At 33.8% G+C, this 12,178-nt stretch overlaps 1 protein-coding gene across 1 annotated transcript; it reads left to right on the plus strand.

Moving 5' to 3' along the window:
• Nucleotides 1-1,227: 1,227 nt before the first annotated feature.
• On the plus strand, nucleotides 1,228-4,475 carry LOC120345122 (uncharacterized). The gene has a single exon (XM_039414519.2). It carries the CDS (start codon nucleotides 2,901-2,903, stop codon nucleotides 3,918-3,920), a length of 1,020 nt encoding a protein of 339 aa, XP_039270453.2. The 5' UTR covers nucleotides 1,228-2,900; the 3' UTR covers nucleotides 3,921-4,475.
• Nucleotides 4,476-12,178: the final 7,703 nt, after the last annotated feature.

Genomic DNA, 12,178 nt, shown 5'->3' on the forward strand with positions numbered 1-12,178 from the left:
AAATTTAAATTTGGTAAGTTGTTTTTCGTTTCGACGTAGGTTAAAAAGACACTTTCGGGTCACGTAATCTCTTTTAATAACAAAACGAAAAGCGAAAATAACTGCTTGGTGGCAAAATTTCTAGAAATTTATCAAAATAGCCTTATTGAATAGAATTACATTTTATATAGATTATAAACGTCACACATATTCTAATTAAACAAATCTTGAGAAAAGGTGAGCAGAAAACTATTTAATCTATGCAAATTAGATTAGACATTAACTACAAACATGACAATCATATATGTTATAATTACATCATAACTAGCAATCCAGTGAATGCTAAACAGCTATATTGGCTTGGCGAAATTATTGCTGTCGTGGTTGAAGTGCTGAAGGTTAGCTAGAATCAATAAATAATTTTCAAAGAATATCTAAACCACCAGTATTTTGCAATGTCATAACAAGAGTGTAAATGTAAATTGTAGAATGTGCAAATGAAATTATGTTCGAATAGATTTTATATAAATGAATTGCAATAGGAATGAGCTCAAACAAAGCAAAATGCTGCAAATAAAATTATTTTTAATAACCTACTTTATTTTAAACCATGGCATTCCAAGTCAGGTGAGCTCTTAATCGTTAAAGTGGAATCGTTTAATTAATAGTAGAGTTGAGATATGTTTCTCAAGTGGCGTGACATTTAATCATAGGTTTGAAAGGTATAAAATGACTATACCAACTAAACAGATAGTTTGATAGAATGTGGAAACAAACATTTTATGACTATCCGTTTTTGAAATATAAAAAGTAATATCATGCAGCGAACAAGTGTAAGAAAATATTGTCGTAGAATCAACAGGATAATAATAAACTTATTTAGAAGAAGTCTAAGGCGGGTCATTTAGTATATGGATACTTTTATAAAGTGGTATCTTTTATATAATTTTACCAAAGGTAAAAATAGTTCGATTTTTGGAAGGTCCGTCACATTTTTGCATCGGGCCTATCACGAGCGCCGTTTTGTTTTGTTATCTTGTTTGGTTGAATCTTATTTAAACTATGGAGGCAATAATAAAATTAAATTTTTACATAGCTAAAGAGAAGTGCTCTGAGGAGAATTGTATAAACTTTTGGGATTCAAAAAGCGAATGAACTTACAATTTTCATGGCAGTTTAGATGTAAATGATAAAATATGTCGTATTATTGTGAACATATAGTTTTAGTCTAACATTTGAAATTGTAAAAATTGATGTAATGATTCTAAGACATTGATTTAAAATGTGATAGTCCGGTTTGGACGGGCTTAATATTACTAGTGAGCATGGCGGGGGTTTAAAAAAGATTCTAAATTCTTTAAACGTGAAATACAAAGGCAAATTTAGTATTTCATGAGGCGCGTAGTTGTATAAGATAAATTGAAAAACAAATTCGGAAAAATGTGATATGTCGATAATATTGGATTCCATGTCCTGGTACAGTGTAAACAACTTTGTTTCATTACTCATGTTATAATCTTATGTATTCAGTCAATTCTATATACAAGACCGACGATTCGAGTTTATACATTTTATTCAATGGCAATGTCTGAAATCATTAATTCATCTTCAAATACCACGGAGGTGGTTTTTGAATTCGACGAAAAACTCTGGTCTGCCAATGTTGTTTTAAATCTTTTTGGACTTATACTGAGCAGTTATGTCACAGCAACAATGATCGTACATCATTATGTACGGAATTCTAGAAATAAACCATCCAACAGGGACATCAGAGAAAGAAGATTTGCACTAATAGCAAGAATTTTGTGCATTTTGTCGGCCATATTTACAGCAACATTCAGTGCAAGCAAAGCCATTATCGATTTTGTGGAAAAAGACGCAAGGTACAAGACTACCAAACCGTGGGATTGCAATATTCTCTTTAAAGTAGCCAACGCATCACTCTTGTTTTCGTCTTTTTTGGCATATTTATTTCTGTGGACAAGGCAAAGAGTGTTTTACATTCATAAAGCATTGAGACCACTGAACAGTAAAACACTGACCGTGACTAGTTATGTCATTCTGGTATTGTGGATTCTATATAGCGTTACATCGATAGTCGCAATCGCCATCTTGCCCAGGTACGATTACGAGGTCGGAGTTGGTTGCCGGTTAGATATCGACTCCAGTACTTCTCTACGAATCATATCGTCATCATTCGTCGTAGTTACTGCCTTGATGCAAGTTTGCCTGCTTGTTCTTTTTATCTACCCGATTGTTAAACGATCAATTATATCCTCACAAATGTCTCGAAGAAGATCAGGGAAGTCTCCGGGATCAGAAAATAGTCCATTGACAAGAATAATGTGGCGAGTGAAAAAAGCAATTGCTCTTTCTGTGGTATGCATTGTCACGGATATCGCTGCCCCCGTTATTGCAACTTTAACTTATTCGAGTGACAAAACCACTTTTACGCCACCTTATGTCATAAGCTTGACTGTCAATATGATGTGTTTAATCTTCTGTTTTGACAATTGGCACACAATGCTTGTGCCATGTATGATCAAGCCCGGACCGGAGAGGAAACTCGCGAAACTAGCATCAACGCAGAACACGTCACAAAGAACAAGCAGAAATTCAAAAGATACTTTGTCATCCATTTAAAATTGGCAGATCATATAAATAAATTCAAATCCTAAGAAATAATCGATTTTTGAAATTCGGGTAATTTGTGACATTTGTATCCGGCTTGACACTATCGTTGAATCATTTACAATTTACTGGTCAGCGAGTCACGTCTAGTGAGTTTTCGCTGCCGAATTGATTTGGAAGTTGTCTGATTTGAAACAGTAGGTGATCGGCGTGGCTATGAAATCAAATTTCCTGCATACAATAATACGTGTACTTAATGACATAATCAATTGACAACGACCAAAGATAATATGGAGTCAACTGAAGAAGGCGCGACAGACAACAAGCAATCGCTGTGGGTTGCTAACGTTGCAGTTGCTATTATAGGGATTGTCTACGGTGTCTACGTTACTGCTGTTCTGATTATCAACGAATTACGCCGCAAAAAAGGATTGAAAAATTGTGCAAATAGAAATGCTAGGGAAAGAAAAATTGGAGGAATGGCCAGGGGATTGTGTATTGGCGGATCGTTTGTACTGACTATTTTTAGTGCATTGAAATTATCAACATCATTTGTTGATGGCCAATCTCAGCAAATAATATTCGTAAAATTTTCATATGATTGCAACGCACTGGGAAAATCAAGAGAAATTTGTTTAATAATATGTTTTTTCATTATTTACTTTTTTTTATGGACGAGGCAGAGGATATTCTACATACACAAAGCACTGTCCCATTTGAACAGCCGAAAATTATCTACGATTAGTTATGTAATACTGATATTGTGGGTGACGTATGCCATCTGTGCTTCATGCTGTCTTATGGTGATCGTACATTACGAGCACAAACCTGGACTTGGTTGTGTAACAGCTTCAGATACAGCCAAATATCTTCGGGCAATTTTGATATCATACGTTATCGTGAGCACACTGATGCAGGTATCGTTGCTGTATTTATTCGTGTATCCTATTATTAGCAGATCTGCTTTAGCAAGCAACAGTTCTAATGACAACCGTTCCAGAACGCGAGTAATGGGACGTGTTAAGAAGGCTATTATATTAACATTGATTTGTATATTTACCGACATAATTTCCTTGGTTATTTCGATTGTTTCATTTTCAAAAGAAACAAACATGTTTTCTTCCACTTATATTATCAATTTAATTGTGAATGTTATGTGTATTATATTTTGTTTTGACAATTGGAATAAGATGTTGATACCTTGCTGGAAAACAACCAGAGAGGAAAGGGCCAAAGCTTTAGGAAACATGCCATCAACATCTCATGCAAGCAACCGGGGTACTAGTATTACAAAGTCGTCTTTAAAATGATGTAAAATGAATACCAAGTATATCCCGGAATTCTATCAGTCAATCAATCAAGTCTCTCTCGTGGTGATTGAATAAGGAATAAATACGTGGTTGTTTTACTCGGCATCCGTATCCGATTAAAAACTAATTACCCATGAACTTTATTCTGATAAAGTTTTCTATCAATTTTCCTTTTCCCCAAATTTATTATGTCACTTAGTGTTAGTTCACTTATAAGCATTGAACCTGGAACCTATAACATTTATTTATTGATACCAACTGGCCTTTAGACAGTTCATTTCTTTCGACATACCGTGACCAAAATAATTTCTCAGTAGATATCATTTGAAGTGTCAAAAAAGTTCCATATATACCTTCAATCCTGAAAAGTAGCATTACGAAGTAATTCTAGCGCATATTCTTTTCTTTTTATAATCTTGATAATGTCTCTAAGAATATCAATGATTACTACGGCACTTATTAAAGTCATATGTGTGAATACTTTTATTCCGTTTTATTTTGTTTGCTTTTATTGATGGATATGGAATTAAAAAATAAAACATTCATATTATATTTGATCGGAATTCATGAATCAAACATCCTGTACGTATAGAACAATGTTAAAAAAATCATGAATTAACTGCAATTTACATGTAAATGTTTGAATGAATTATTTTATTAACATAACGAACAGTAATAGCATCACGTTCGGTATCGTTCTTGCGAGAATGTAATAAAAATATGAGTAATGGTCAAGCGGCACGTATTAACGGAAAACAGGCTGATGTGTTTATTACTAAAAAATCAACAATTATTTTCAATTTGAATCCGGTTACATGTATTGAATTTTTTAAAAACATAATCAATTGATAATTCAATGATTGGCGGAAATGAACAATGGCGTGCTGTTAGTATTCACATAACTCGTTTTTCATAATTTCAAAGCGACAGGTAAAACAAATTGAACGATTCATTGTAGCATTAATCAACATATGAATCGTGTTGCTGTACCTAAAAATACGAAGTCTTTATGGTACAAATTCTTTTCTTATTAGGCAATTATAGTAAAATCAGTGATTCAACTTGTGAGTTTAATTTACAAAGCTGTGTGTGAGTTTAGTACCAAACAGTGTTTAACATTTGAAGTTCTATAAAATATGCAGCAGAATGAGAATCGCCAATTTTAAATTCCAGCATCATTCATTTGAATTAATTGATTTTTTAATGCAACAGGTACATTCCATATCGATATCAGTTTTGGTCTTCGCAAAAAATGCATTAAAATTTTAAAATTCCATTACTCATCACCAAATTAATTGTTTCTTATAAAATTTCAAAAAAATAACGGGGTTTTCTGCTGAATTACTACTATAACAGCCGCGTTAACAAACGAATATTAATTTTGAAGGTATTTCACAAAATTGTAATTAAAAAAAATTAAATTTAAAATATTAAAAAAGTAAATAATTACCGTTGTTTCAATATTCGTGTATATATTCAATACATCGCATATATATATAAATCAGTAATATAATGCTAACATCCTGTTTACCATGAATTATGCTTTTCGCATTTACGAAATGTCCAAATTTGATTTTTGAATAAATGACTAGACAACCTTTAAAATGGCTACAGTATTTCGAAACTTTCGGAAATGATCGACCATTTCACATTTAGCAACAGTGACATGAATTTAGGAAAACGTGACTATTCAGATTTGATTTCTCTATAGTCTCTATAATTGGATCACCCGGTTAACATCGTTCAATAGGCACGTACTGCTATTAAAATAGTACAATCTAAAATTCAAAGTGTTATGCGCTCATATGAATTATTTTCATTGAAATTTACAGTTTTGCATTGGAAATATACGTAATACACACCCTGGTCGAGCAGTGTCACATTATAATATGAGCACGCTTTATACTTTCTTTCAACTTTCACAATATTTTAGCTTTTGGCTGCCATGAGGTAATATTTTGGAATAAAAATATACATGGACATGAACCAGTTCTACATTTTCAGCAACAAATTAGAAGAATTAGGCCACTCGAGTCAATGACTCAAATCCGACCGAGTCACCTTTTTCAAACACTGAAGTGACTTAAACTTAAAAAAATGACTCGAACTCTTTCTCGAATAACTGTCAGGGAGGTTTGACTTAATACCGAGGGTATACTTGAGCGATTGTCTATTCTAGAACAGGGCTTCCCAAACTTTTCAGCTCGAGGCCCCTCTTTCGATATAATAAAATTTTTCGCGGCCCTTGTCCACGTTAATAATGCTAAACTGTTCGAAATGCATCTTTGATGTTTTATCGGCTAATTCTCAACTTTTATTAGGCCTACTCAATAACAAGCACATATTTATACAGATTAACGTTACTCAATTATTCAGTGTAATGAGTGCGAACGCTTTTTTTCTGCATAGCAAGTCCAGACTTGACTCAATGTATGTTTATGCAGGCCTAAATGATGAATTACGACGTCTGGCCATCGACGGTATGGTGCTTATCTCGAATTGTTCACCCTTATTAATCAAACTTAGCATGAGGCAGCGGTTTGTGCGACGCCAATTTATCAAGGAAAAACTCATGGCGCACCTACACGAAAAATAGGCTGACTCAAAACAAAACACAATTTTGTCATCGTTAATATGTACTTCATGTCTTTTGAGTTTTTTGAACATGTAGGCCTGTTGAATGAAGGCAAAAGGTTAACGTTTTCTTTTTATCTCTGCCTGGTTTTTCTTCGAAATGCTAAAAAAATCACTCATATATACTTGATAAACTCGATAAAGCAAATGAATAAACTGCAGCCTACGAAATTGCAGCATGTAGGTAGGGTTTACCGGTAACTCTTATGTTACGTAACAATAGACCCTACGTAACAGAAAGTACACAACATAGAACAGTAAAAATGAATTTGTTCATATATACAACATTTGCAACAATGAGAAACAATAAAACACTTAGAATAAATATAATAGGTAATATGTTTCTAGGCGCACTCAGCAAATCGTCTTCGGAAATCACTAGATTAACGATTATAGCCGTCGTTATTGTTATGCAAGCACCCGCAAATCGGGTCTTACGATCAGAATATGCATTGTTATACAAGCGCGATGATTCACCGTGTTTCCTCGAGGATAAGACCAAGCCTGAATTTTAAAAAGGATTTTAATATAAGCGCTCGCCTTTAAAAAAGACTTAGTCGATAGCGCAACTTTTATTTTTGACTCAATCCCGTGCCGTCGTTTCAATTTTGCTAGGGCGTCGGAAAATTTCGTGATTCGTGAACCTTTCAAACAACTCATATCTTATACTTTTACTGAAAAAAAAGAAGATGAAATCGGTCTTACCTGTAATGGGGCTTTAATAACAAAGTTTAATTCTAAAAATTCGGTTTTCTGTGGATAAAGATTATTTGTCCTTGGTTCAAAAAGCGTTGCGCACTCCCATCTGCTTTGCGATTTCGTATTTATATGAGGCAAATTCCACTGACTGTCGTTAAGATTTGTTTGTTTGTTTATATGAAACTCATTGCAAAAAAGGTCTTTTATTAAAAGGTATCAATACTATTTTCACGGGGAGTCGCAACTTGTGCATATTTTTCAAGGGCGTCAAAATACAATGAAGTTCGGGAACCACTGAGTCCCAGTCTTTTCTACTTTTTGAATGGTTGATAATCTATATGTAGCAGTTATTTTGAAAAAAAAAACTTGCTATTTATAAGTAAATGGAAATCGATATTCATATTTTGTATAATAAAAAATCTCGTTATTCTTTATCCCAAAAATAGGCCCTAGTGTTATTTTCGAATGAAAATTGAAGACAGTGTCCTATTTTCGGGGAAACACGGTATTTGGATGATGTATTCACTCGGAATCGTGAAATTATTGTTTTGCACTATTTTTATTAATTGTATTTCGAATCAAAAGTCTGCTGAAAAAGTACAATAGATATGGTACTTTGTGTAAAATTGGTGTTCTCTTTGCGGCCCCTATAATTCGTTTCGCGGCCCCTAGTTTGGGAAGCCCTGGTCTAGAATATTAAATAGCGAAATACGATTTCACGCAGTGGTTCTCAAACTTTTTAAGGCCGCGCCCACTGTTTAGAATTTCTCAATTATCGCGCCCCACCTCAAAAATAACTAGCTAGCAATAAGCTACAACTAAAAGATAGTAAGACGAAAGTGTGTTTTGTTCAAAAAAAAAAAAACGTTGAAAATACGTGGATGAAATGTAAATATTAAAATAAATAAAAAAGTTTTGAACTTTGAATATCCAAAATAAGGCGGCAAGATTAATTCTAACAAATATTTTTAATTATTTTCACGCGCCTTCAAAAAAAAAAAAAACTATTTCTACACCCCATGGTTTGAGAACCACTGATTTTAATGCATCGATTATTGTTGTATTGAAAAATAATTCGTCAGTTTGTCGCAAAAATAATACGCTTTATGGAGGTAAATGTAGTCAGGACTTAGGGATAAGATTTTACATATTTATCCTGGAGAAAGGAAAGTCGATTAAACGATCTAATTTTCTGGAACCACGGTATTTCGCTCGAATAATAATGGTCCATATCGTGTGTTCATTTAAGGCAGGCATTGACTTAGTGGTGAAATGATTGAATAAGCCACAACAGACAGTGGTCGCTTGTACCACGTTTTGACGGCGAGGAGTCCAGAAATATTCTCGTACATGACTATACCCCACAGGACATGAATACGACGACAAACGTGTTCCCGAAGAGGTAGTACGTTGGGCCAACAGTCGATTCACGATTCATATAACTAAATCCTACTTTGCATTGAAAGAAAATCGTTGCAAAATGAAGGATGGAAGTTTTATCCAGATTTATCATTTCACTGTTGTACATAAAATGTACAATTACTCAAACTTGACTAACGGACATTTACTAAACACTGCAAAGTTGTATTTAGACTTTAGCTCCAGAAGCTGAGAGGGCCAAATTTTGAATATTCATATCACATACATATTATATTTAACTTGTTATCCTGTCGATTTTCAGATGAATGATCTTGGTTTTATGACATCCTTATAAAATTATATAATAAATGAAGGTATTGACAACATTACAAAAAGACGAGCCAATGTTTATTAGTCTGAGAAACCACTATAGTGTCAATTGATACGCAATTGTTAGTTTATAGCTGATCGGTCATTGCCATCGTCATAAACAAAGAAGTCGACACTCGGGGAAACATCCATGAACAGTGCAAACTGTGAGATCCCATAGTCATATTTTTAAAATTTAATGACAATATTCGAGAAATTAAATCAATGGATACCGAATACCAGAGTATAGCATTCATGTTCATCTAAACAAGCTTATACGTCATATTAAAATGGCATTACTAATTTAAGCTACGAACAGCCTGTCTTAGATAATTCGTATTTATATTTCGACGATTTGCGACATGCAAGATGAATAAAATTATGTATATATTGTTATTTTGTTCGTCCACCTCCATCCATTAATCCATTACTCTCGATGTTAATTTCTTCTATGTCAAAACTGGTCCAGAATGTCAGTTTATTGAAAAGTTTTCGTAAACTCGGAAATTTTTGTTTGGTGTTCCAAAAAAAAAAAACTCATGGTAACAAAGGATTCTGCAGTTTGAAAAGGTTTGAAGTCACTGGCATTAGCATACATATATAACATAAATTTAAGCTTAGTCTCTCATTTCAAGAACGATTGTTAGATTGATCTATATGGAAATTGTAGTTTATATTCATTCATTTTAGATGCGGAATCAATCCTGACTCTTGGTACCCGGAAGGTACGAGAAGATGAGAGAAAATGAGAAGAGAGCAAAAGGAGATGTAATATGGGCGAATGCAATTGTTAGACTGTAATAACAAAATGAGAAGGTGGCGGAAGTGATACTTGACCATATCCTTAGTTGACGTGCATGAGATACGAGTATTTTACTGATTGAATTCCTAGATGTACAAGTGGGTGCATGAGTGCGAAGATGCGTACGCGAAACCACGAAACTGGAGATGTGAATAGAGAATATTATATCTTGATAACCATAAACTATGCCACGAGTTAGTAGAGTGATTAGGATTAAGTTGGGCCTAAGGTTACGCAAAACAATATCTGTTCCCAGTAGAATACAAGCACCAAATTTCCAGCTAAATTTCAACTACTAAATTTGTCATAATAAGTTACGCTTCAAATGGTGAAAACGACATTTATTACTTGTTTATAAACGGTATCGAGATCAATATCCATGAAGTAACGCTTTTTACCAAACTGTATTAATTAAAGCAAAAGTTTGAATTAAGTTACTTGGATCTTATCAACATAATATAATAATTAAAAATTAAAATTATATTCCAGCTATGAAATACATCTGTCACATCTGTAAAAGGTGCATTTATTGCCATCCCTCATCGAGATCCAAGGATACTAAACATGTCCGTGAGAAACAGAATATTATTGCAAGTGTCGGTTTTAACAAATATTCTTTTTAATTATACTTTAATTTATGTCTAATGTCTAATGGTGAATGAATCATGCGATAATATCGTGGATTTACGCAATATTTAGTAAACGAGGATTAACACTATTTATCTTTTATCTAGACACATGTATAACTGAATTTAAGTATTGTAGATAGTTCTAATCAAAGTTTTTTACACTTCAACATCGACTCTGTGTTCATCAAATTTTGAAGTAAGTCAATAAGCTCGACTACATACGATGTCTTTCATTAACAGTACGAACGTCTCATCAGTCACGCAGGAAATCGATTCCAACTCATCTTGGATTCATAATAACAAAACTCGTTTTCCATTTGCTAGGATGTCATTAACATCCTGGTATACAAATCTGACATTGTCAGTAGTTCCGGGATTTCTGTGTTTATACGCAAGCCTGGCCTTCGTCGTATATGAGATTAGATTACATCGAAAATCAAAAAACACCAAGAACAAGAGAACTATTGACCGTACAGGCAGACATCTTTCAATTGCAAGTCGTATACTGGGCATAATTGCGGGATTGTTTGAGTTTGCCGCTGCCTCGTTTCATATTCTGAATATGCTGTTTCTCGTGGAATCAAAATACAAATTGGAATACAGAAATAAACAGAGCACATGTGTTGCCATTATTCGCCTGCAATCCTGGCTCACAGCTGCCTCAAACTCAGCAGTTTACTTATTTCTTTGGACAAGACAGAGAATATTTTACGTCGATCCGTTTCTGAGTAGATTGAACAACAAAATTGTGACATCATTCAGTTATTTCGTACTGGTTTCGTGGGTTTTATATTTCGTTGGCATCACTATTTTAGAACTGGGATTTATGCGAAGAACGTATATACCAATTATCGGCTGTGTTCCGCTAAAGAAAGACAGGGTAATAATAAGTGGACTCTTGCAAAGTTGGGTTGCATGCTGTTCGCTCATGCAGGTGTTTTTGCTGGCGCATTTTGCTTATCCATTGCTCAGAAATGTCTGCGGAAAAAACAAGGCTGAATGGCGTTCCAACAAACTGATTGTTCAGAGTAAAATGGAAACAATCGAAAATGCAATCGAACACGACAGGCAGGCCGAATTCGACCACTACTGGACTTTAAAAATGACATTTTACTGTCCATTTGTAAATATGTTAGATATCATCTCCATCATAATCGTTCGTTTGGGACGCATTTCATCATTAACAAAGAACAACTTATTTTAAAAGCTCGAAACCACTAACCATTATTTATGGTATAGGCCTACCACAGATTTTAAATGGGTATAGGATGACCTCATTATGGTTCTCATTGTCAAAAACATTTGACAATGAAGAAATTGTTAGATTTTATTAGTGAAAATTCTTGTGTTATGAAACTTTAGGACATTTCATGTATATATATATTTAATTACCAGAACTGAGGCATCAAAATTCATCAAACCAGAGCTAGAAAAATCTTCAATTTGTATAATTTCCAGCACTCAATAAAAGACAAGAAAGATAAGCTGCACAGCCAAATATCCCAAATTTTACATATTGTACGCTTGTCGTGTCACTATTTCACAGGCACTTATTGGACACGTTTAGTGGTCATAACGATCGTTTCAATATTATGTTGTTATTGTTATTATTTGTCTCCATCGTTTTTAAAAAATCGCTTTTCTCTTCGAATACTGGACCAATTGCTTTGAAATTTTAAGTGAGTAAAGATTGATTTTTTTTGCCAGAAGGCTATTACTTTTATTTATTTCTAAATTTCGCATGAAATCTGATATTTCGTCTAAAA

Source organism: Styela clava, chromosome 5, assembly GCF_964204865.1.
Source record: "Styela clava chromosome 5, kaStyClav1.hap1.2, whole genome shotgun sequence".
NCBI lineage: Eukaryota > Metazoa > Chordata > Ascidiacea > Stolidobranchia > Styelidae > Styela > Styela clava.